This window comes from Electrophorus electricus, chromosome 6, assembly GCF_041902795.1.
Source record: "Electrophorus electricus isolate QZ-2024a chromosome 6, ASM4190279v1, whole genome shotgun sequence".
In the NCBI taxonomy this organism is placed as follows: Eukaryota; Metazoa; Chordata; class Actinopteri; order Gymnotiformes; family Gymnotidae; genus Electrophorus; species Electrophorus electricus.
Window position 1 is genome coordinate 28,025,906 of NC_137502.1, and position 26,708 is coordinate 28,052,613.

The following is a 26,708-nucleotide window of genomic DNA, read 5'->3' on the forward strand; positions in this document are numbered from 1 at the left end:
TTTCTCATAGTGCAGTGGGATGACTATCAGTAATTAAGGATGTTTGTCACTTTGAGCAAGACAGGTACACTATCATTGCTACTGTACATATACCATACTGAATTAAGAAAAATACATGGCACTCAAAACAATAAAAAATACAGTTCAAATATACCAGTCGTAAACAATGCAGACGAGAATGGAGATTATTACCTTATCATGGTCAATCTCAGTGTCCCCGGTGATCACAATCCTTTTCTCAATTCTGGTCTCTGAGATTCCTCCTTTCACCGTCTGAGAAAGTAGTGAAGGTGGCAACAGAGTAACAGACTAGTAGAAGTACAGCTGCTGGAGTACTCTCTCACTCTAAAAATCAGTTTATATCACCCCAATTCTAATTCTGGCCACCTGTACTGTTTTGCATTCAGTTTAAATTCCTCCTGCTGCCATACAAATCTTGACATGGTCCTGCACCCGTACTGCCCTTCCTGACCACTTAGGTCCTCCAATATAGGTCTTTTGTCTGTTCCAAAATTCATACTTGTCATTGCTTTGGCAGATCTTTCAGTGGCATGACCCCCAAATTATGGAACACATTATCCTAGTATCTCTGCTCCTGTCCCTCGCTGTTCCCCTTCAAAACTCAGCTCAACATCTACTTCCATTCTCCTGCACACTGAGGGGTTTTTGATGCTTCTCGAAAGGGCCCGCGAGTATTAGAGGAGTTAATACATTCTGTTTATTAAGACTGTAGCCAGCTTCTTCTCTCAGTACAGTTAGAGCAGTGACCCATAAAAAGAGCACAGTTCAAGTCCCCTGAGGATCCTAGAGGCCAAATGAATCATTTTCTTCCTAATAACATGTGAGGCCATTCTGGCTAGTCAGCAAGTCTTAACTGTGAAACAGATCTTATGTCAGCATATATTCTCTCAAATATTTGTTTACACCCTGGAAAACTGCAGTTATACAACATTTACAGCAATTGTTTAGAATACCAAGACAACACCTCTGTCAGTTCATTTGCTATTAGAGAGGTTAAAAATGTGTGCCACCTTTACATTCTTAAGGCAGACAGAGATCTTACTGAAAGGACCAACTAATTTACAGAAACATTTACTAAATCTCTGCTTTGCACTACAAATATTTATAAACAGAGAAAGTAAGTGCCAAAGAATATGAAAAATGAAGTTAAGGACCATAAATATCTAAAAGGTCAGGCCTTAATCCAGTTACGCCAAGATTTAGAACCAGAGATTACACTGTAGCATTTACTCACTGACTGCTGCTCGCTGTGGAGAACATCATTAATGAAGACATGGAGGCTCTCACCTTAGTGATCTGTGTGGTGGTGGTGGTGCTCACAGTCTCAGAGGTGATGGTCTGCGCACTGAGCAGCAACCCTTCCTTCTCTGCCAGGGCATCAGGCTAACAGAAACACACAGATACCCCAGCTAAGGACCATAAAAAACAACTTTGCAAAACAACGTTTCAGCAAATAAAACTACAAACTTCTTTCAATCCAAACTTTTTTGGACTCAATCCCACCCTGCTATCCAGGTCTCCCACGCCGCACTATGGCTCCCAACCGGGGGGTGGGATAGTTGAGCACTGAGTTAATGTGCTTCCTCTGCAATACAAGCAGCCAACAATCACATTTTGCTCTAACTGCTGAAAGTGCTAAATGGCCAGTTCTGGACATTTGGCTAGTGTTGCATTAAGCAACAGGGAGAGAGGGAATTACGTCATCCTTCCCACCCAGACAACTGAGCCAGTTATACCCTCTTGGACTGAAGGCTGTGATGTCATCTGCATTTGAACTCAAAGTTCCTACAAATTATTGTATTTCAATCTTCCACACTAATTCAATTTTTTAAGAAATTTAACAGTTCATGATACAATGACCTAAGATATCATGAACTCATTAATCCACTACTTTTAACACCTACATGTAAAGGCCTTTAAACATACTGTATTTGCAGTAGCTTGTTATACTAACGTGACCACTGCATGTCTAGCTTGTAACTCATATAAACAAATGTAAAAACAGCAAAAGCGCAAGTTATTTGTCCAGTGAAACCACACATTCATCACACAAGGGGAACTCTTTTTCATTTAAAGCACAATACAAATATGGCCCAATGTTACAACATATATTACAAAAATATAAGTCCTAGAGTTACAACATGGTTGTCATTAAACTTTGAGTGCTCAATGTGAATTCTGAAGGAAATTTACATTTTTATGCCTTAATAATGGCATGATATGACAAATCATGACAATATCTCTAAAAATCCCAGTTAGAAGATGCCACTGTCAACATCTAGGAAACAACATCTTGCAGGAGTTGAGGATGTTGCTCTAAGGGAATACTGTCTTTCCCCTTGCATGTACATTAAAAGGGATGCTGCACCGTTATGCACCTCTTTAAACCATCCTTTATTCCTTGATTTGACAATTGATCCCCATTTTGTGGCATAGCTTTTCCTTCTAGACTAACTAATAACTAACTAATAAACTAATAATCATGTAGCAACTGGCTGCAATTAATGTAACCCAGAGGAAGTTATATTACATTGTCGATGTATTAATACATTGTTCTGCACTCTGAATTGTGACTACAGTTCAGAAAAAGCAGTACTTTCCCATAATTAGTAAGATCTAGAAATCCAATTCTAATTCCATATTACCCATACCTGTATGAGAACCAGTGGTGGTTCATAACGCAGGCAACAATGACTAGGGCATCTTCCAACACCAGCATAAAGCTCAAGGTATATGCAGAAACAAAAACATACAAACACCTGCTGCTTATTGGTTGCCACATGACCCATTTTCTGAGAGTGCAAGAGTGTAACCAAGAGTGAAACCAATATGAAAGATAACACAGAACTGTCTACAGGCAATTAAATGCAGATCCCCCTGCCCCCTCTCTGACTCTTTGACCAGCAAACTTACCCTGAAGAGAAAAGGTAGAAATCATTTCATCTATGACAGGATTTGCTAATTGCTAATTGAATATAGGGCTATAATCTGTTTTCTTAAGCGATTTGCTAATTGCTTATAGGGCTATATTAAGAATATACTACAAGTGAGCAAACTGTTCAGTGTTGGTCAAACTTTAAAAATTAAAGTAGTTAAGCCACAAGCTACCATAAAAACTGTGAAGTTCAAAACAGTGTATCGAAAATTAAAATTGCATTACATGTTTCTGTCTCTTCTGAGGGCCTCTCCCATGATATATAAACTTTCAAATTAGGCAGATTGTACTCAACCCGAAAATGTTTACCCATCCCATCTATCGTCTGTATGCACGGAATGAAAAACCAAGCCAAATTTTGATTAAATTCCATGAAATTTTTAAATGGAAAAAATTAAAACTGCATGGTGTGTACAACCCAGATTTAACAACATTTAAAAAGAGAAAGGGCCTTCTGTTAGTGCACTGGGCTTTTGGCCCATTATGGGATGGAAGGCAACAAATGTGTCATGCAACTGTGTGACATAGCAAGCAGTTTGGTCATGGGGTGGAGGAGGATTACCAAACAGGAACTAACAGGAACCCAGTAAACTTACCTACAGTACAACCAAACTACATACCTGTGCTCAAAAATTACAACTTCTTCACCATGTGACACCAGAGCTCTCCAACCATAGCCATGGAAGCCACAAACAGCCTACCACCAACACTCTAACCCTCACCTGAGCAGATTCATAGGTAATGGTCTTGGTCTCAGTGTGCACTATCGGAACCTCCTTGGTGGCGATTTCACCGCGCAGGGAGTTGGTAACATCAGAAATGGTGATTGTATGCATCTTCACCACAGGCGACTGTGAGGGAAGTCAACACAGAAACAGTGAGTGGGGAGCTCTCATTCTGCAACTCATGCACTGTGACACCTGCAGCGGCTGTAAGATCACTCAGGGTCTTTAATACCAAAATATTAGCTGCTATCCAATTTAAAGTATGTAATGAGCTTATATAAATTCCTTAAATGCATCACTGGATATCTAAATCTAAAACTAATGATCAGTCCTCTAGTCTACACAATCAAGATCAGCCTTTCCATCTTTCAACATAAACCTATGGGAGGCTAATTAAGTTAGAAAAGTGAAGCACAGAACCATGGGCCAATGCAATCATCCTCTTCCTCTAAGTTAAATGCAAACCTTATTACATTCTGTGCAGCTCTCTTTGATCCCTGCATGGCACACACTGTCTTTATAATGTCAGAATGTAGAGACAACAGCAATATTTTCTCTTCCTGGTGACTAAATAATCAACAACAAAATCAAATTGTCTATACACTGTAATTACAGAGTGTAAAGCCAACATTCCAGTGGAGCAGTCACATCCTGACATGATCATCGCAGAGGAACACACACACACACACACACACACACACACACGCACACACACGCACACACACACACACACACACACAAGATGCAGTCCTAGGAGGGTGAGGTCCGCATCTTACACAATGCAGTCTTTCTGTATACACAGTGGACCTTAGAGGAGTCCAGTAGTACATTCATTACCCAAACTCCTCAGGTCAGATATGCAGATTATGCAAACCAATGTTTTCGTGTATTACTTTAACTTGGCTTTAAAGTATTTTATTGCCAGGCTCCATGTCAGTAAAAGGAGTTCGTTTTTTTTTTTGCTGAAATGGCTGCAGTATCAGTTCCAAGCCCTCAACACAGCACATGGCATTTTGAAAAGCACAACTCCCCACTACGGCTCATGTAATTAGAGGCCTGCAAGTGTTTCATCTCAGAGTTATGAGTGAAATTAAAAAGGGGGTAGGGCACTCTCTCAAAAGAGGAGAAATGGGTGGATTAGCCTCAGAAAGAAGTGCTAATGTTTCTTCATTACACTCATTACTATCATTCCAAACATGTTTAAAGGGGGAAAGAGGGGGAAATACTCATAATTAGTGAAACCCCAAACCTGAAAGTTGTATTTACATTTATTTTCCATAACCAGATATTCTGTTCTAAGATGTCACCACCTTGTCTGACTCAGAGAGGGTACACAAACAAAAAAACAAATTAAATCAGGAAAGCCATCTTACAGAAATTGTTTTCACAGTGAATACCCTCGATCACATCTTCACAGCCATCTAGAAATAGCAACCTATAAATTGCAGACATTGGTAGATATTCTTCAGAGTCAAACGTATTCTATTTTACGATCAATGCAATTTAAATGAAGAATGATTCTGCTGTGGAAAATTCAGGAACATCCACAGTGAGCTCTCACTGTGCAATAAATAGCTACTGAAAATGAATTTTCAAAGACAATCTTTCATCATCACAAATTGTGGGAAAAAAAGCATGAATCATTGCAACAACAATATTTCATACTGTATATCACATATACAACAGGAAAAGTGGTACTTCTGGCACCTCTAAAATGACATGCATACCATAAAAGGATTCAAATGCAACAGAACTGATGATCAGATTCCAATGATGGTCCAACTAAAGCTTAACCAGCACCTTAGTAAAAGCCACTACCACATCTATGATGAATCTTTCAATTTCTTTGCATTTTGCTGCTTGTCCTTCCAGGAGGTCTGATAGTTACCACACACACATGGAATTTAATCTACGCAAAGGGAGCTACATTCCACCAATGGCAGTGGAACACTTATCAAGGTTGTTTACGTTGTGGTATGCAATAGTTGTTTAAAAGCACACCATGCCCTACCGAACCACTGTGTGTGTGTGGTGTTTTAAACATCACCTGATAGGTTGTCCTACTCAGACCACACACATCAAAAACACGCAGCTGTGGGAACTGTTAGACAGATGTTCACTGCACCACTCACATACTGCCAATACACCCAGGATTTACACAGGAGCTGTGCAGAGTGCAACAGTTTCTAAGGGACTGTCCTAGTGTCAGAGAAACACAGTGTGGTTGGTGGAAAACTATTCTATGAACTCTACTGCTGCTGCCGCCTACCTGACAGGCTGTCCAATGCAAACTTAACAGCAACAAAAAAGACAACAATGTAGAATATAATTGGTGCTAAAACTGAAACTTCGAGTAGTGGATACAGAGCTCAGCTGGAAAAATGCTTTTTGACAGTCAACAAAACTTGTTTCTTAGAAATTAGTACAGCCTCCTTGGCAAGTGGTCTTTTGTCACAAATAACCCTTGCAAACTGTTGAATAACAGAGCTCACTGGATAACCCCAGGCCTTATGGAGCAATTGTCATTATAATAGTCTCATTAAAAACTTATTCAAGCCAAGGTAAAATGGGTTTAGATCCAAGCGAATCCAGACACTCACAGCAGTAAACAGAACAGACTGTCAGCCTCTCCCACTCAGTTCTACAGTGTGGTCTTTCCTGGAAGGCTCAGTGTTCCCCCGCCCTCCTCTTCTGCTTTTAAGATGGTGCTTAGAAGAAGATGAGCCACCACAGAGTGAGGAGCACCAGCAGAGTGCTGCTCAGGAGGAAGGACAGACGTGAGTGGCGCAGGGCCCCAGGCAACAGCTGGCATGGTTGGACTACGTTCCTCTCCTCCTCTTCTAGCACAGCAATGGACACACGCAGAGCATGTCCCCGAGCGTCTTCTACTTTGTCACTCTCATTAGCAATGCCACCATCATTGTCCTCATTGTCGTCATCCTCCTCGTCCTCCGTCCTGTGCTGCAGGAGGGACGGAGCACCAAGTGTGGGTGCCCACCTGACTCTTACCTGCTCTCGGGTGCACCTGGCCATAGCACGCCTCCAACGCTGTGCCGGGCAACAGGAGACCAAGAGAGACACAGAACAATGAACAGACATGAGGAAGGGGGTGGTGAGTTGGATGACAGACACTGGGGAATGGAGGAGTGGAGATGAGAGGAGAGCAGATATGGAAGGCTTCTGATCGGAAGTATGAATTAGGTAGCAGTTTTCCGGTATGTGGTGGCAGTGAGGAGACGAGAAAGGACTGAACACTCTGAAGCCTTATAGCAACAGTGGTGCTCAGCTGGAGGGTTTTTATGGATTTTTGCTCCATGGCTAAAACGTGACTAAAACCGGTATTTATATTTGGCAGATACAGTAAAACACTAGTGCAAACCCAATTTGGCAGTGCAGCATCTGTCACTGAGGGAGAGAAATGCCATAAAAAACTGCAGGTTTCTGCTCAACCACATCACTAATGCAGCATCCTTGCTATTCATCCAGGAGTCATGGCTGGATTCTGAAGACAGCCAAACATGGGAGCCACCAAACTTGAAAACAACTTGAAATACCTGATAATGATAATAGCAGTCACTCAAGCGCAGCACGTATGCCCCTTGATTTACAATAAGAGTTGTGTGCTTTTATAGGAGTCGTGAGAATAGAACTAGAACCATGGATCCAGTGATGTGCGTCGTTTTGCACGTGTAAGGTGACTAAGTGCGTGTGTGTGCAGACGTGGAAGGTGACTGGACGTGCGTGCGCAGACGTGTGCAGTGTCTCAGGTTTGAGACTGGCACATGGTGCAGCAAGCCTCTGCTGAGGAGGGCCAGGAAGCAGGAGAACAAACTCCTCTCTCAGGATCTCCACGCAGCCCTGCGTTTGGAGAGCAGATTGGTAACGGAGATGGAGAGAAAAGTGAGCGAGGGTGGGGAGGGTTTGTCTGGGACCCACAACGGGACTTTGAGAGGAGAACGGCCAGCAAAGAGGAAAGAAGAACAAAATGAACAATGACGGAAGGGCGGAAAAGGATTGAGAGAACACAAAACAGTAAGACGGTCATTGAGGGTGTGGGGGGAGATAGAAAGGTGACAGTGAGATGACGTTGACACGGAGAGGACGGGTCAGTTCGTCATCTTCGGTTGATTCTTTGTCTTTTCTGTACTTCTTCAATAAGACTTTTTCTTTGATTCTCGTGTACAATATAACAACACATGGTCATGCAGCTTCGGTATGCAGAGTGAACTCAGCCATGCGATTGGCAGATCAAGCACAGAGACGTAAGCTGGTAGCAGCCATTCAGAGAGCAGAGGCAGCAGTAGAGGGGCAGGTTTCGCAGTGGAGGGGCAGGGTCAGCGGCACTGTGTTGAGGACAGCTGCTGCTCTAACTCTGCCATGGCCATAGCGTCTAGCGACCAGATGTGCTATTGTTTTGCACCGTTCTTTATCATCATAAAGAAACGCCAGTCCATTCTGATTGCTTGCCACAGCCCGGCCAGTAAAGACCAAATAAGAGTACCTTTACCTCTGATACACCACTCACCACTCTGCGTACAGGTGGAAGAGTGGGCTTCTGCACCTGTATGTATACACACACACACACACACATTTTATAGATTTTTTTTTTACATTTTTCAAAGTGTCATCACACAGCCATGGTATTTGTTACATATATCCATATTTGGGGGCTATTTCTGCAACAGGTCAGCCAAATCAAACTCTCACACACTACGATGAGCAGCTAGAATCACAATGTCACAAAAGTATTTCACAATTACAAGCTCTGACTGTAAAGGAGAACTTGATGCTTGTAATTTCAAAGAAGACAAAAAAACCCTCACAGCAGACAGAATTTTTTTGTCCCAGAGTTTCACTGACACTATATCTAAACAAAAAGTCTGAGAGAATGTCTTTGTAAATAAAATAGCATTTGGAAAAGCTTAATGTCTAACAGTTCTGCTTAGAAAGCTCCAGAAATAGATTTACAACACTCACTGTCCTTCCTATGAACTTCAGACTGATGCTCTTATGAAGATCACAATAATGAGAGTGCCACCAAGTGGATTAAATCATTCAGAGCAATTCATATTTCTGATGCTCATCCTAAACTTCTAATACACAGATGCCTTTATAAAGGGCACTTAATACAGCTCCTTATTTAATACAGCTCCTTATTTAGTAGTTGTTCAGTCCCCACATAGATACTATACAACAATACACAGACGTGAACATAAAAGATTATTGTGAGCTCATATATCCTTAACTAAGGATTCAGGATGACCTCTTTCATCTTCATGTATTACCACATTAAGAGCTAATATAAAGGTGTTTTCTTCACTTATGACCTTCGAGCCAGAGCCCTGATCGGGCACTCACCGCGTCAGGCTGGCCGTTGATGCTGGCCGTGCGGAAGGGCGAATGTGTGGACAGCCGCTTGTCCCACTCGCTGGGCCGCGGTGCTGGTACAGACTCCATGAAGCTGCGCTTCAGTTCACTGATGCTACTGTGGTGACGCATGATCTCTGTCTGAGTCTTATCCAGGTCCTGAGAGAGAAAGAGAGAGAAGAAGGGGATGGCAGAGGAGGGAAAAAAATACAAAGCAGGAGAAGAGAGAGAGACAGAAGGGAGGGGCAGGACAAGGTAATGAACGGACGAGAAGATTTGCAGACAAAAAGAGTGAGTGGATAGAAATATAGCATAGAAAGAAATGAACAGAACAAAGGAGGATTTTGAGAGTGTAGGGCCAGAGAAGTTTGAGAAAGGAGGAATGAGAAAGGAGACATTTCATTATTTCTGTGCTATGAACGTGATTAATCCATTCTGAAAAGCAGCGACATTCCATGGGACGTCTAGTGAGAAAATGGGCAGCACCTGTCCTCAAGGGTCAGCAAGGCGCTGTAGGCCTTCCCTGCTCTGTTATTCTGATAACTGTCCAGCTAATTATTTAGTGTTCAACTTTTTTGCCCTATGCTTCTCCAGGACAGGAGCTGCTCACCACTGCACAAATAATTCACAAGCTCTTCACACGCAAAGAGAAGTAAGCATATGGCAAGATCAACCATGCACCAGCGAGGCACCACTCTCTCCATTTCTTTACTTCATTCATTATAATGCTATACTCATCCTCTTTCCCCTTTGTTGAATACAACAGCTCCTTCAATAGAGTGCTGTCTAAAAATTTGGAGAGAGGCCAAACATGCCCCAGTGGTCCACAGAATGACATCAGGTCGCTGAAGGACAATGAAACACTCACACGAGAGCCTAGCTCTCCTCTGCTACACTGCCTCACATGTCACCAGATCTTAAATATCCCTTTGAGTCCTATGCAGGGCCTTATCTTCGGTTTATTCATTTTGCTAACAGCTTTCTAGTAACATTATTGCTAAAATATATAGCGCCCATTACTGAGGCTTTCTAACACACAGCCATGTAACTCCAGTGCAGCTAATGGCTCTGATATTGGTTATTTGGTTACTGGCCTACTGGCAATTAGAAGTTCACAATCAAAGGTTCTCCATTTATGGTGACCTATGATGTAGCTGCAGGAACAGACTGGTTCTCAACTACTACCCCTCTGTATCCAAAAGGTTCCCCATGTACCTGGTGACCTGTGATGTGGAGGCAGAAGCAGATCTGAACATGAATGTTTCAGAAGCTGTGAGTACACATTTGCAGGGATGGAGTTAAAATCCTTATGCACACAAAGCTTGGGAGTCCGATCCAGCATGACTGTTAAGGACAACACTTCTGTATTTATGTCATTTATGTATCCAACAAACCTTGAAAAATGCTTCAGTAAATATATCAAAGCTACATTACTCTAAAGTGGTTTTTCGTCAAAAAACAAACAAAAAAACCCTGACATTCATTTAAGCAACAAAAAAACTCTCCAAGCAATGTGCTAGAGGATATTAGGTTTGATCACACTCAGATTTCATTACAGCAATACAGAGTCAATGACAGTCATGATGGGTGAGGAATGAATACCAATGGAAAGCTCATGTTTTAACAGAAGCAGACATGACAGCAAAAGGGTGCCAGGTCAGACATGTGATCAAGATGAGGTTATTGTTGCCCAGTCTTTAGTTTAAAGGTCTCCAGGAAGGTATAACACTGATCACGATTTGATTTCACAATGAAAATAGCAACAGCTTTGATTAAGTCTCTCAATCACTTAGTAACTAAGACAGCATATGATTGGGAAGGATGTCCATATAGTATGCATCTGTAATATATTACATGTCAAAATATAATAAGCTGAACAAATATGCACATTTTTCTCCTCTCATGGAAATGTCAGAATATTTACAAAGTCAGCTGCCTACGCAGCCCAGCAGGATTGGAGAAACGGTAATGATCTTCAGGTATGCTGAGTGAGAAAATACTTTTGCAGGCATAGGAGAATATGCTTGGAAATATGGAGAATGTGTGTTCTGGACAATCTGTTCTGGAGAATGTGCTGTTGAAAATGTTCTCTGGAGATTGTGGTCAGAAATCTAAACATCCCCAGGCTGGAGAATGTATTTGGAAATCAGTACACCTCGCAACAAAACAAATCCTTTTAAGAAGTTCTTAAAAGAAAGCAAACACATGTGTTAAGATCCAACTACCAGCTTGATTCAGCAATGGAAATTAAGCAAAATATAAAATAAATGTTATTACCTGTGACAGTGTGTGTGTGTGTGTGTGTGTGTGTGTGTGTGTATATATATATATATATATATATAAAATATATATTAATATTATATATATATATATATATATATATATATATATATATATATATATATATATATATATATATATATATATATATATAAAGACAACATTCCCAATCGTGTAGTTAACCAAAAGATATTCAAGATCAAAATGTAAAATTTAAATCAAAGAGAAGCCAGTACTTGCATTGGAATTTCTGAAGTAAACAGTGCATGCAAAACGTTTGGGATTAAACTAAAGTAAGAAGAAAGAAAGAAAGAAAGAAAGAAAGAAAAAGAAAGAAAGAAAGAAAGAAAGAAAGAAAGAAAGAAAGAAAGAAAGAAAAAGAAAGAAGGCTGTGCTGAAACGAACTGAAAAGAGAACAGAGTTGATGCAAGAAAAAAATTTTAACATAACATTTACAAGCAATAAGACATGCAGCAGCAAACAGTCAAAGGACAGTCCCCAGATGCCTCATACAAACCTCCAACATTAAATTGCTATGCCTGATATAAATAGTTTCACCCGCAATTTTCTTAGCTCTTTTCTGTGAGAAACAAAAAAGAAGAAGAAGAGTTGGTGGTGTCCCAGTGTAGAGAAAAATTAATAAATAAACGGAAATCACAGTTTTAAATCAGGTGACTTTTACTGTTTGACCTGCAGTGACATTCACTGTGCAGAGCAGATGGGAGATGTAGTTCTGGTGCCAAATTAAACGTGAATGGACTACAAGAGGTGCAGCAAAGCAGAGTGGAGGGGTCAACGGGTCTGGATGACCAAGGGATGGGTTTGGACATATAGTGTGTACATGAGTTGGTTAAACATTTGTCTGTTTTCAATAAAAGGTATGCCCTGTGATGGAAAGGTGGAATGTTTCCATTTCTTACATATTATCAATTCTTGACACTCATTGCTCATACGCAGATTTAATGGTTTATTAATTGAGTATATAATAGAGGCGATTATAATATGCATTATTTCAGTAAAACAGCAATATCACAACTATGTTGCAAATTCATATGAAAATGAAAGAAAGCCCCAATACAATTAGACCCATGTCTTATGTTTTTTAAACAACACTGATACAGTGTTGTCCAAAGCCCAGAAAATGATTTCACGTTGTCAAACATTTATATTAAGGAGAAACCGGCACGTAAGCTAAGGTAGCATGTGCTTTAACCTCAACGACAGAACAAATTCATAAACTAAAGCGACACCTTTGATCCCAGTGGCTTATCCTCACAACCTGAACACAACGGCATCCAGCAGCCATGCAGAGCCAGCTTGTATCGCTGCTCTCATACATGCATGAACGGAGCCAGACACACAGGCAGAGGGGAGGATGAAATAAAATAATAAAATGGCAGGTTGCCTTTCTTTTCTTTTCTTTTTTTTTTTTTTACAGTGGAAGATGAGCAGTGAGGGTGAGGATAAGGAGGCCAGCTTCTTCCTCATGCTGGAACACCCAAGTAGGAATGAGTTCTAACCTTCCGCATTCGCACCATGTCTGCATCCGGTTGCGGGGACTGTCCACGCCCCCGGAGGAGGGAACAAAGAGCCACATTAGAGTCCCTCACTTATTAACCCAAGGTACTCAGGTCAGACGACGTGATGAGGTTAATGTTGCCCAATCTAAAGGCCTGACGCATCAAACAACCACATGAGTATTTTTGTGTTAAGTGAACATATTAACTGAAACCTACTGGCTGCACGATTTTACACAATCTGAACAGTGAAGCATACATTACAGGTTCCAGTACAGTTCTAGCGTGTTCATGCATGTGCTTCATGCAGGTGGCTGAAACCCTGGTGCACACACCTGGCTCTTTCTCTCCCCGTTGGCGGCAGTCTCGGCCGCGGCGCCACGGTGCCGCCTCTCGCGCCGGGCAACCGTCTGCTGCAGCAAACAGTAACACACCCTGGGCACACTCACGGGCACACTCGCGCCCGCTGCCACAGCGAGCAGAGATGGGCACAGACTGGCCCTTTCACTAACAGCATGACGTGGTCTGAATGTTGTGTGACTGAAGGAGTTTTCTCACAGCCCTTGGTCAATAGCCATTCAGTAAAAATTCTTACATAAATCACAACGCGCACATAATGTGATCTCTATCAACATGTACAGGGGTGTAATAGCTCATATACAAGTTTTCTATACGTAGTACCTTGATTTCAGGCGTGCCCTCGTGTTTGGTGCTCTGCTTTTTGGAGACATCTGTCACACGGCACTCCGTTTTTGCCTCGCCCTTCTTGTCGCCCAAGCGAGAGTGGCGACTAGTGGGCGTGGCCGCATCCTTGTGCTCCAGCCGTGCCGCTGATGTCACCACGGGGGAAGGAGCCACATCGCTGGGGGAGATGGGGGACATGACCGGAGCGCTGACAGGACGTGCCGTCTTATCTGGGGTTGACACCATTGCTGAAGAAAGGTAGTGGGACAGAGAGAGGAGAAAAACATGTTAAAGGCCTTTTTTATATTTCTTAAATGACTAGGGTGGTTATCGCCTAGCACACTGTAATTCAAAGCTCTTTGAATGACCCCACTTGTGTAGGCCTTCTTGATCATGCAGTTTTTCAACATTGATTTTCATCTTCCAGAGCTCTGTTTGGGTCCATCATTTACCAAAAGTGTTTAAATCAAATATTTAAATGGTGTCTGATCACTATCACTAGACACCTCATGATTCAATTTACATTTACATTTTACTTGTTATGGCATTTAGCTTCAGGGTACAACAATACAATACAATACAATTCAGCACAACACTCTCTAGCACTCTGTTTTTCTTTATTCTCTGTGTGTTCTGTTATGCAATCCCGATCAATTTCAGTAGAGAAAAACTGATTAAAATCGGGTAATCCACCTAAGGTATTTTTCCACCAGTCTTCACAAAACCAAACAATTTCTTGGAGATATCAGTCGGAGGATCAGCATCTCTATACAGGAAATGGAGGCGATATCGACGGGGGAGGCGAACTAGTGCACTAGTGAGGCTAGATCAGTGGGGATTTTGAACTGAACTGCCATCGATTCACCTGGCAAAACTGTTCCTTGCCCAACAAAATGGATGAACTGCTTCTCCTCAATAGGGCAAACAAGGTCTTTTCACATTTGGCTGCCCTTTGTTTCACTGAAACCTGAGCTCAACAAATCCATCCCTGACAGTGGATTACATCTGCCAGGCTTCAATCTATACCGAGCTGATCGTGTAAAAGCTATCGGGGAAAACGAAAGCAGCAGAATTTATATCATTCAGCTGATGCTTTTATCCAAAGCAACATACAATTATGACTGAGTACAATTGATGCAATTGAGGGTTAAGGGTCTTGCTCGGGGGCCAACAGTGGCAGCAGGGCTTGAACTAGCAACCTTCTGGTTACTAATCAAGTACCTTAACTACTTAGTTATCACTGCCCTATCAATGAAGGCTGGTGTATAGTACTTAATAAATACTGAAGCCTAAACTTGGAGACATTGTTCATCAAGTGAAAGCTTTTCATAATCCTTGGGGACAAAATTAAAACATGAGCTACCAAAATACAGACAGCATATTAATTGTCCCACCAGAGATAATAATACACTGAATCACTGCTACACAAGTCTAAAAGATGCATATCACCCTGTCCCCATGGAAGCCTTAGATCATTCTAATCACTGCTTGGTTCATCTTATTCCAATCTGCAGGCAAAAACCAAAATCTGCAATGACTATGCTCAAAACAGTGTAGAAATTGACACAAAGCGAGGCAAATCAGGAACTGCAAGACTGTTTTGACAAACCTGAACGGGTGTTTTTGAAGCTGCAACTTGCAACCTCGACGAACTGACTTACACTACACCCTACATCAGCTTTTGTGAAGACTTGTGTGTGCCAACCAAAACCTCACACACACACACACACACACAATAATAATAAGCCATGGTCCACTGGCAGGCTAAGACAACTTTGCCAGGCCAAGGAGAATGCCTACAGAAGTGGAGACAGAACCCTGTACAAGTAGCCCAGGAACTAATTGACGAAAGAGATGACAGTGACTGAAAGAAGCTACACTGAAAAGTGGAATAATAGGTTTTCCGCAAACAACCCTAATACATGACATCACAAGCTACAGAAGGCCACCCCACCTCCCCAAGGCATATACAATCCTGCCTTATGACCTTAATGTCTTCCTCTGTAGGTTTGAATGGGACAAACTTACAACCCCCACTTACACTAGTCCAACGTTAATGACACCCTCCACACCTCAGGCTGCCCCCTACCCTCCCCACCTGACACTCAGACTGTATTCAAGAGGTTGTGTCCTGGCTCTTTCATAGACAAAAAGACAAAACAGGAAAGCACCAGGTCCAGATGGTGTCTCCCTACCTGTCTTAAAACATGTACTGACCAACTGGCTCCAATTTTCACATACATATTCAACAGATCCCTGGAGATATGTGAAGTCTCCTCTTGTTTCAAATGCTCCAACATCATGCCGGTCCTCAAGAAATCCTCCATCACTCGTCTGAATTACTATAGTCCTGTTGCTTTGACATTTGTGGTCATGAAGGCTTTTGAACGACTGGTGTTGAGCCACCTGAAGAATGTCACAGGTCACCTGCTGGACATTCTGCAGCTTGCCTGCCAGCCAAAGATGTCAGTGGATGACACAGTCAACATGGGACTTCCCTACATGTCGTAACATCTTGACAGTGTTATGTCCACCTGTGTGTCTGTCTTCCCAGTGTTCCAGGTTTTGCCTCTGACTCTCCAGTATTCCCCATGCTTATCCGTACCAGGTTTTCCAGTGAGCAGAAGACCATATAAAAGGAAGAGAAAGAGATGAAGGGCTCAGCTTAGGGCTTGTTGGAGAAGAGATTGTTGTTGATAGTGTTTTTGACTTGTTGCTGCATTTTGATCTTGTGTTTGCTTGATACCATCTGTCAGTGGATCACCAGCTTCCTGACAGACAGGAAACAGCAGGTGAGGCTGGGGAAAGGAGCTGTCGAGTCAGTTCTACACCGCAGTCTTTGAATCTGTCTAGTGCACATCCATCACAGTCAGGATCATATCAGCCACTAAACATGATGGGAACAGACTGCAGTGAACTGTAAGTACAGGACAGGAGCAGACTGAAGTGAACAGCAAGGACAGGACAGGACCAGACTGCAGTGAACAACAAGGACAGGACAGGACAGGACCAGACTGAAGTGAACAGCAAGGACAGGACAGGACCACACTGCAGTGAACAGTAAGGACAGGACAGGACCAGGAAATGGGCAGGCTAAATCATTACAGATCCCTCACACCCCAGACACGACTTTTTTCAACTCCTCCCCTCAGGCAGACGCTACAGAACCCTTATACTAAAACGTGTAGACCCAGGAACAGTTTCTTTCCTTGTGCCATCATCTTCACTGGTTCCTTCTGCTATGCCATTGCTTCTCTTTTCTCTGAGAGCCATAATACACTGCTCACAACTACAATGATGCATTGTATAGCGCTCCATCACAACTTCACTTCCATACAAAGCTATTACTGATAGCTATTACTACCTACTGACGCTATATTTATACTTTATATTGTTGTCCTGTACATTGATCTGTACGTTATGTATATATATTGCTTGACAGTTACAAACAACCAAATTCTGTGTGTGCGTCAGCACTCTTGTAAAAAAAACCTGTTTCTGATTGCTAAAAGTTATTAAGCTTAAAAAGCTAAACCACTGTTTTTTATCATTTGCTTCATACTGTATTTTTGGGAAGTGGGGCAACCATGGCCTAAAGGTTAGAGCAATGAGCCTGGGACAGAAAGGCTGGCAGTGTGATCCCCTGCACCAGCCATGTCCATGGTTGAACTGCCCTTGAGCGAGGCATCTAACCCCCAATTGCTCCGCAGGAACTGCAGCAGGTGGCTGCTTGCTGCTCTGGGTATGTGTGTGGGTGGGTGGGTGGGTGTGTATGTATGTATTCACTCCGGATGATTTAAATGCAGATAGGAATTTCACTAAGGGAATCAATAAAAAAAAGCTACCTCTATTTCCCCAAAATATTTTGTACCATGAACAGTTTTAACTAAGTGTGAGCAATGTGAAGGACCACTATCACATAACACCCCTGTTGCTCTGTCAGAATTGTCTTCATTTGGGTATCGGGCTGCTTCCCTTATCCACACCCTGGAGCCAACTAAACATGAATAGACAACATGAATAAGTTAGGTCCATGAGGTATTTAAATATAAAATAAATGTATTCATGAACCCATACAGAAGTATTATTCTAGGGGGATTTCTGCATCAGTACGGAATTGCATTGTTTAACAAAGAATTGAAATGCAATTTCTCCTATCTGATTAAAAAAAATGTGTATATAAACTAAAAGCACAATTCTACTCTATTAATGAAACATGGTATGGGGCCTTATCCAGTGTTTTGCTCCCTGCAGATCTGATCTGGACTCAAGCAAAAGCAGGGCAGTGTATTTCTTGTTTTTGTCTTATAGCATGTGAGCCTTGAAAGCAGTTCCCTATTCAAGCAAAGCGTTAACACGTGTGGTATTTTAATGTATGACCTTTAGTCTATGTACTCTGTGCAGCCAAAAGGGAGTGAAAATAAGATGCTGCTTTCTGTTCTGTTGTGAGTGGATAAAGACATGGCATGGAAGATGACGTGAGTGGATAAAGAGATGGCATGGAAGATGACGTGAGTGGATAAAGACATGGCATGGAAGATGACGTGAGTGGATAAAGAGATGGCATGGAAGATGACGTGAGTGGATAAAGACATGGCATGGAAGATGACGTGAGTGGATAAAGACATGGCATGGAAGATGACGTGAGTGGATAAAGACATGGCATGGAAGATGACGTGAGTGGATAAAGACATGGCATGGAAGATGACGTGAGTGGATAAAGACATGGCATGGAAGATGACGTGAGTGGATAAAGACATGGCATGGAAGATGTTGTCTGAAGCCGGGGAGTCATACTGGGGTCCTCCAGACAAAGACTTTGATAAAGTAAAATACAGTGGTTCCCTGGGCCTTATGCCTGATGCAGGAGATACAGGGGGGGAAAAAAACAGCAGAAGTGTATGGTTACTCTACACCACAGGATTAACATAAACCAAGAGAAATGTATTTTGTTGTATAGTTAAAAGTGTCAAGGTTGAGTATACTCAAAAATCCACAAAGTATACTCAGAATAGGTTGTTTTGTGAGTATGGATTGCAAAACAGAAAAGGGAGAGTGGTAACCATGTCAGGGTAATGGGTATTTATATGTGACTACAACTTAGATTTGATAAAACTATAAATATAATAAAGCTGTCTGAGCCGCATGTTAATTTGTGCAATTTAGCTAGTGTTTGGCCTAAGTAAACAAGAGAATTAGCAGCTGATGGTATCTGCATTCAGCCAACTTATCCATATTTTTAAACAATGTTTCTAACTTGTTTATAGGCATTACTATTCTAGGTGTAATACCCATATCGAAAGTAACCGAGTTGCAGCTTGCAATGATGCATATTGGCATAGCAATGCATCACATTCTGTTAGTACCAAACGGAGTAGTATGTTAATATTCCCTGCCAAACCCTATACTATTAAGATCAGTATATAGTATATACCTTATAGCAGTAGTGAATAGTAAACAACTGGGACACACCCCCTCATTTTTTTGCAGTTCAATGAAGTAGTTGTGGAAGGTTCCAAATGTAATGAGGCTAGAAGTATGACAAAATCTTAACAGCTTATCAAAATGTTTTCATGGCCAAACTCATGTCCCATAGCTCCAACATGTGCTGATTGGGTGGGAGGACTGTTAAGAGAAAAAAAATATTCAGAGACTGAAAAATGGACTAAAGGTGTTGAGAAAAAGTGCAGAGTCTTTGAATTAAGATAAAAGTAGATCATTTCAAAGTTTACAGAGCTGTTTATTCACACTATGGGCTGAGAAGAGACTATGCAAGCTTGTTGTCTGAGTTGATCTTAGGAAAAGAAACAAAAAAAGAGCTAAATGAGATAACAAGGAACCATCTTGTCAACTCTGCTGACAACACTCACAAAACCAGTGACACTGATTTAAAGTTACTGCTAAGATATTAGACCTAAGCCTTTCATTTTAAACTTACAGCTGACATATCAAAGACGAGAAAATCTTTTCAGTTCAGCAAGAGAAAGCAGCATGGCTTTCTGTTGCCTCCTCTTCCCTGTCTCCTGTTTTGTGCTCTCCTGCCTGAAGTGAGTGTTCACCCGTATCCTTTCCTATGAGAAGATAACTTCAGTCCGACGATTGCATGCAAAAAAGGGACTTCCGCTCCACTTCAGCTCAGCATGGATAAGCATAGGCACTTGCACCATATTCCCACTCAGTGAACTTGGAAAGTTTGATTGTGCATGTAAGGGTGTGAGACTCAGAGCTCAGAAGAGGCCAGGAGGAAGTAAAGCTGAGGACCTAAGAGTAAACAACATCCTCTGTGTTTTAAATAATGAAAGCAGCTGTGGTAAGATAAACAGATCATTTTTATATTGAGACCATGCTGGTTTGCCCTTCCAAGAAGCTTAAAATAATATAATGAGAACATACCAGTTTCAGCAGGAACACATTCTTTAAATTATACATTCAAATAAGGTAATCTTGAGGCAAATAAACATTAAGATCCTAATTACGCACACAAAAGGACCTTACAAGAGAATCAGTTATATCAAATGACAGTTTGTCACCAATTATTAGGGGGCTATGACTAAAGCATAAAGACAAAGACAGATAACCCACCAGCTGCTACAAAACTTGTGTCAAACTATTCACATTCTCTATTTTTGTCTCTGTCTCTGTATGTTAAGCCACTGAACAATTAATGTCAGTGGCATCACAAAAGATAGCATTTCTGTGTGGGAGACCATGCAGATAAAAATGAATTGGACATGATACAATAATAGCTCAATAATAGTTAATATTAACATGATAAAGTGGCATGAGTACCAGAGAACATGGGATAATACCCGAGTTCCTGAACTAGTTCACAAGAACGTTCAGAAAGGACATTCAGGTTTTGGGCCCTTCCTCCTGAAAAAAGAGGCAGTAATCTCAGGTAGAGGTTAAGTATGAAATGAGCACAGGTACTGGGGCAGGACACAAAGAAACAAAAGCAAGAAGGCCAGAGTTAGCTTTCACAGACCTCAGAAAAAAAGAAAAAAAGAATGCCATGTGTTTCTAGGCCAAATACAGATGTTACATAAGCAAGAAAGTCCTCAAGAGGGCTGAAACTAAAAAGACTGGACAGAGAGGGGAGCTGGGAGGGTGGTAGAGAGAGAGAGAGAGAGAGAGAGAGAGAGAGAGAGAGAGAGAGAGAGAGAGAGAGAGAGAGAGACAAACAGATGAAATGACAGTGGTCAGTTTCAGTGACTGGCCAGGATTCAATGGAGTGAACCAATTATCTGCGTCCTCTGCTATGACAGACTGAAACTTGGAGTATTTAGTCTTACTTCCATCTGAAATTAAACAAGGAAGAAAGAAAAACATTAAAACACACACACAGAGTATAATACAGAAAACAAACCTCCATCTAAACTGCGGGAAGCCCTTTTACTGGCCGAGCGTTGGAAGTGGGGGGCAGGGCGGTCAATCATCGAGCTGGCCTGGCGGCTTTGGGCCTGAGTGCGTCCACTGTAGCGGAATTTCGAGCCTAAAGCCAAGAACTTTCTGGGTGTGGTGGCAGCTTCGGTAGATGTCAATCTGGAAAGGAAAAAAGGCCATAATCCTTAATCGGGGGTCACACTCATTCATTAATAGGAGAGCTGTTCATGTCTTGCTGTGCCCCTCAATCCTGTCCACACTATATGGACAACTGATAGGCAAGTTATCTAGCCAATAAGTGAAAAGTGGAAAATCTGTAGTTCTTTTATAGCATAGTACCTATATAGCATTTTTTAAAATTTTGTTCCCAAAATTTCGAGCTGTTGTGAACTGGAATCTAAAAACTTGCATTCCTACAACAGTACTGTTGAGATATTAGAGGTTACAACTAAGAAAAAGGTATTGCTCCAAACTGGTCTGAAGCAGAAACATCAGGCTAGGCTATGATGCTTCAGGAGGTCAGCAAGATACCAAGGTAAGTCTTTAATTGTGAGTGTTTTAATGAACTGGCCAAAGCAAAGCATTAAAATATGTGTGGTATTTAACAGCAAGCAAGTGTAAGACTGAAGTAATGTCCTTTATTTCTGGTAAGGATATGGGCTACTATATTCTGAACTAGCTATAGTTACTACAACAGGGTATTTATAAGGCATGTTCTAGCTTCTCAATGGGATGATTAATAGTAGCTTTAAGCTGCACAGAAAAGCCATCGATGTCTAAGATAAAACCATCAATTTCTATAATAAAATCATCAAGGTCTAGGACAAAATCAACAACCCTTTATTGTCAGCAAGCTAGAACACATTAATTTCTGTTTTATCATAGTTTAGAGGAAAAAAAAGTATTATTTTGGTCAACCAGGCTTTAATGTATATAATACAGAATTATATTTTGCATAACTGTCTTGTTAAATTTGCCCAAAGAAAATTCTGTTTTGGCAATATACATATGAAACTCAGTAGTGCAAGACAACAGTGTAAAAAAAACTTGATGCACACTAAAAAAATAAGACCACTAGCAAACTCCTCACCTGAAAAAGGTATGGTGTTCCACACACACTTTCCAAAGTTTCTTGGCAGCTTTGTAATTGGGCAGCTTGAAACCAATAGCACTCTCGTAATGTTCCAGCTATGAAAAAGATAATTTTGATAAATAAATAAGAGAAACATAACAAAACCAGACACCAGTGAGACTAGCTTCAGGATAGAATGATATAATCTGCTGTCATGTTGTGTGTAAGCTGTGTGCAGTGTGTAAGATGTATATTGTGTGTAGCTGTGTGCTGTGTGCATACTGTATGTAAGATGCGTGCTGTGTGCATACTGTATGTAAGATGCGTGCTGTGTGCATGCTGTGTGCTGTGTGTAAGCTGTGTGCTGTGTGCATACTGTATGTAAGATGCGTGCTGTGTGCATGCTGTGTGCTGTGTGTAAGCTGTGTGCTGTGTGCATACTGTATGTAGGATGCGTGCTGTGTGCATGCTGTGTGCTGTGTGTGCTGTGTGCATACTGTATGTAAGATGCGTGCTGTGTGCATGCTGTGTGTAAGCTGTGTGCTGTGTGCATACTGTATGTAAGATGCGTGCTGTGTGCATACTGTATGTAAGATGCGTGCTGTGTGCTGTGTGTAAGCTGTGTGCTGTGTGCATACTGTATGTAAGATGCGTGCTGTGTGCATGCTGTGTGCTGTGTGTAAGCTGTGTGCTGTGTGCATACTGTATGTAGGATGTGTGCTGTGTGCATGCTGTGTGCTGTGTGTAAGCTGTGTGCTGTGTGCATACTGTATGTAAGATGTGTGCTGTGTGCATGCTGTGTGCTGTGTGTAAGCTGTGTGCTGTGTGCATACTGTATGTAGGATGTGTGCTGTGTGCATGCTGTGTGCTGTGTGTAAGCTGTGTGCTGTGTGCATACTGTATGTAAGATGCGTGGTGTGCATGCTGTGTGCTGTGTGTAAGCTGTGTGCTGTGTGCATACTGTATGTAAGATGCGTGCTGTGTGCATGCTGTGTGCTGTGTGTAAGCTGTGTGCTGTGTGCATACTGTATGTAGGATGTGTGCTGTGTGCATGCTGTGTGCTGTGTGTAAGGTGTATGTGTAAGCTGTGTGCTGTGTGTGTATGTGTGTGTGTTGTGTTTGTGTCTTCCAGTACCTCAGAGGGCCGTATCTTGATAAAAAAGCTGCTGCGTTTGTAGGAGACTTTGAGCACTTTTGGCCATGGAAAACGGTTAATCCTCAACTTGTCTTTATAAACCATAAGACCACTGGAGCAAACGCCCAACATGATATCAACACCATCCAAGTCCTGAGAGACACAACAGAGGAAGAAACAGTTTTTGTTGTTCAATATTAGTATTGTCTGGTGGTTATTTCGGCTTCTGTATTCTGATATAATAATGTATGGCTTCTTAAGTAATTATGCCTGCAAATATATTATTAACCTCAAAACAACAATGTATTATTAGCCACAAAACAAACCATAGTATATTTATATGTGTGCTGTGAGCATTAGGTTTAGTCAAAAATACACATAATTGCACACAAATATTTAAACATGATATACACATAAAGAGACCTGCTTCTGCTTACAAGAAACATCTTATTTGCGCTTAACAAATCGGACTCCTCGTCCCCACTCCCCACCAAGAAAAACACATTCTGTGAATGCAGGTGTGCTCACAACCTTCCCTCTCTCTGTGAGTCTAAACACTCTCAGTGGTGTGTGTCTGTAGTGTGTTTAGTGTGTGTGTGTGTGTGTGTATATACAGGCTTCCATTAGTTTTTTACTCTTCTTCTTTGTCAGGAAGTTCCCTAAAGTATTGTGATTCTGGACCTCAGTGATCTCATAGCTGGCTACAGGCATGAGCTTGATGAATTACAGCAGGCTTGATATGGCCTTAGTCACCGGGTACTTCATAAGTACACTGTAGCTTAACTGTGTGGAACCGGTGACATTGAGCATGCATTAATGGTGTCAGTGGGCTTTGATACGGCCCTAGACACTGGGGAAGCCACTATAGTATCAGCTGTGAAATAAGCTTATTACAAAGTGGGCTTGGAGGGGGAGTGGTTCCAATGTGGTTTATCTATTGTTATGGCAAGTACGAAAAGGCGAAGGTTAGCTAGGCCTTTATGTAAATCCTAATGTCTTGGCACATGTAAGGAATATCTTAACATGTGTATAATTGTATTGACAGCCAGGTAATATTTGATGGATGCTGGAAAACTCTACTACAGGATAATTATTTACGGATAAACTCTTCAGTGAGGATTATTTTGTGCAACACATTTTATCTCCCCATGAAAAGTGGGAATTGCAGTAACGATAATTCACCACAAGGAGGCATCCACTACTTTGAGGATAAAGTCTATATTTTATTTCAACCATGGATTAATGCAAACAGATTGACCTGGTTTCATCTAGTAAATCTGAGTGACAAGACAGGGGTATGAGTGATGGTGTTTTAGCACAGTGTACTCAAGCATCACTAAAGCATACAGAGGTTCTTGTTTCTAAATGATGCCTTTTCTGTGGTTATAACAGAATTGCCTTTAATTTTACAGAGAAGGATTCATTCTCTGCTACAGTCATGTGATCCTGAGTCAATTGTGCCATCGTATGTGGGAGTTTGACACCATCTAACGGATTTTCTATGCTTAAATTGTAGTTACTATTAATACTATTCACACTATGATTAATATTCATTGCACATGCAAGGGCCTGCTAGAGTGATCAAAGCCTCTAAAATTAGAGCTGGAAACCTAAAAAGAGAGAGAGGCAAATTCTGGAGGAGCTTATCATCTGTATTGCACCTTAGCCTGGTGCAGGTCCACTCCGTACATAGAGAGCTTCTTGGCATTCTCCAGAAACATCATGTCAGCTTGAGCAGGACTCATGGATCTGGAAATGCACAAAGGGTAATATAACTTCATAAACGCATACAATAAACATCTTAGCTTAAAAAAACAATTTTAGTACATTTTACAAAACAGCTTACTGCAGATGTGTTTAGCTCCACAAATATATTTCCCAAGCTTACTTACATACATTTGATGAAGAAGGAGCCTTATTAACAATGCAGGATTCTTATAGACACAGCACTGTAATATGTTTATATTCTACTCACATAGTATGCTCTCTCACCTGTATGTGCGATGGAGCTCCATGACTTTGTCCTCCAGTTCTTTGGTCTGGTTGGGGATGAGTCGGAGCTCTTTGGCATAGTCTGACCCATGCACATCAGGGTCGTACTCGCCCAGCTCCGACTGCAGTGCGTAGGAGCCTAGCAGGGCCAGTGTGACGAAGGAGCAGGGCAGCCGGATGCTCAGGATGTCCTTACGGAGCTGCAGACACAGGTAGTACCTGGGGAGCAAGTTAAAATGTGTGATGGTGTAGGAAAAGCAAAAACAGGAATATGGTACAAGCAAAGGCCAAAGCTGCAAGATTATGAAATTAAAATTCTGAGTACATGGCCATTTTAGCTTCATATTATGTTAAAAGCAATGCTCTTATGTGCTACAGGCCATGCTCTACAGGACATAAAAACTGCAAAAATTGAGGCATATAACAGAGGTTCTCCATTATATTAATGAATATACCCCACACCCACAGATTAGAGAGAGAGAGGGAGGGATGGAGAGAGAGAGGTATAGATAAATGCAATACTAACTATACTGATGGTTAGAAGGATTGATGGATAGATAAAAAGAATTGAAGTGTTTCATTTGCAGAGATGAAGAAAGAATTAAATATGATTAGTTGAGACACCTGGTAAAAGGGAAAAAGGAATAACAGGAAAAGAGAGAGAAAGAGAGAGAGAGAGAGAGAGAGAGAGAGAGAGAGAGAGAGAGAGAGAGAGAGAGAGAGAGAGAGAGGGGTTTACCTGGTGATGTCCTCAGACAGCTGGGCTGGATCAGGTGGATAGAACTTCACATTGAATGTGAACTCATAGCTGGCTCCTAAATACCATAAATAATTCATAAAATTAAATTCAAACTAAAAAGTATCTTATATTTAGCATGTGCTGTATAGATTTGTCATTAAGTTCACCTTGCACTTGGCGTCTGATCTCCTTTGTGAAGTCAAGCCATGTCTAAAAATGAAAGAGGGAGAGGTTAACTACTCAGTCAATAAGATCTGGAAACCATCAGATCTACTGAAAAGAACTCCTAGATGTGAAAAGGCAACAAAAAGTATGTATTTGCTGTGACTACTGAGCTGGCACAACAGCAGTGATATTCATCCTAAATTGGTCCTGGATTTTGTAATCACTGGACAGTTACAATTAATGGTTGACCTCCTCATCATCACACCTTACCACTAGGTAATGAGAGGATGAAAACCCGTAGCATCTTGAATACTGCAATTTGAATAGCTCTGTACAAAAGGAACTACACCGAACTGAAGAGAGCAAGTACTGGTGTGAACTGAACTCAAATTCTAAATGAATGAATATGCTCAGATATAAGACCCAGGTACCTTAATGGTTGGTGTCTCCCATATGGCGAGGCCATAGTAATCCTTCTCCAGCAGGTTCAGGTGGTCACACACTTTCACAAACAGCTCCTGGCCTTTGGCATGTTTCTGGCCACACATGCATTAAATGCTTTCACTTAATGTTTCAGTTTTCCTAATAGTGTGTACATTCACTTTACCTGGACAGTATGCCATACAGATCTGGTGTTACTCTGTACATAATCAGTCAAACCTCAGAGAGCAAAAAGCTGCACATTGTCGCGAG

The 26,708-nt window shown here is 41.5% G+C and overlaps 1 protein-coding gene across 14 annotated transcripts in view; it reads right to left on the minus strand.

The window, feature by feature from the left end:
• epb41a (erythrocyte membrane protein band 4.1a) overlaps nucleotides 1–26,708 on the minus strand; it is a 55,346-nt gene that overhangs the window by 12,616 nt on the left and 16,022 nt on the right. For 3 of the 14 annotated variants that reach the window (XM_081716251.1, XM_081716250.1, XM_081716249.1), the window contains exons 4-20: nucleotides 26,447–26,551; nucleotides 26,018–26,060; nucleotides 25,851–25,926; nucleotides 25,112–25,330; nucleotides 24,781–24,868; nucleotides 23,120–23,272; nucleotides 22,003–22,100; nucleotides 20,896–21,071; nucleotides 13,527–13,777; nucleotides 13,181–13,258; nucleotides 12,849–12,887; nucleotides 11,846–11,908; nucleotides 9,040–9,207; nucleotides 8,189–8,242; nucleotides 3,679–3,807; nucleotides 1,309–1,404; nucleotides 193–273 (exon numbers count right to left, since the gene is read on the minus strand). In XM_081716251.1, coding sequence (XP_081572377.1) covers nucleotides 193–273; nucleotides 1,309–1,404; nucleotides 3,679–3,807; nucleotides 8,189–8,242; nucleotides 9,040–9,207; nucleotides 11,846–11,908; nucleotides 12,849–12,887; nucleotides 13,181–13,258; nucleotides 13,527–13,777; nucleotides 20,896–21,071; nucleotides 22,003–22,100; nucleotides 23,120–23,272; nucleotides 24,781–24,868; nucleotides 25,112–25,330; nucleotides 25,851–25,926; nucleotides 26,018–26,060; nucleotides 26,447–26,551 — 1,917 coding nt within the window. Of the gene's footprint in view, nucleotides 1–192; nucleotides 274–1,308; nucleotides 1,405–3,678; nucleotides 3,808–4,947; nucleotides 6,730–8,188; nucleotides 8,243–9,039; nucleotides 9,208–11,845; nucleotides 11,909–12,848; nucleotides 12,888–13,180; nucleotides 13,259–13,526; nucleotides 13,778–20,895; nucleotides 21,072–22,002; nucleotides 22,101–23,119; nucleotides 23,273–24,780; nucleotides 24,869–25,111; nucleotides 25,331–25,850; nucleotides 25,927–26,017; nucleotides 26,061–26,446; nucleotides 26,552–26,708 lie in introns of those variants that run through there. The other 11 variants (XM_081716252.1, XM_081716259.1, XM_081716253.1 and 8 more) reach the window with 11 other exon arrangements.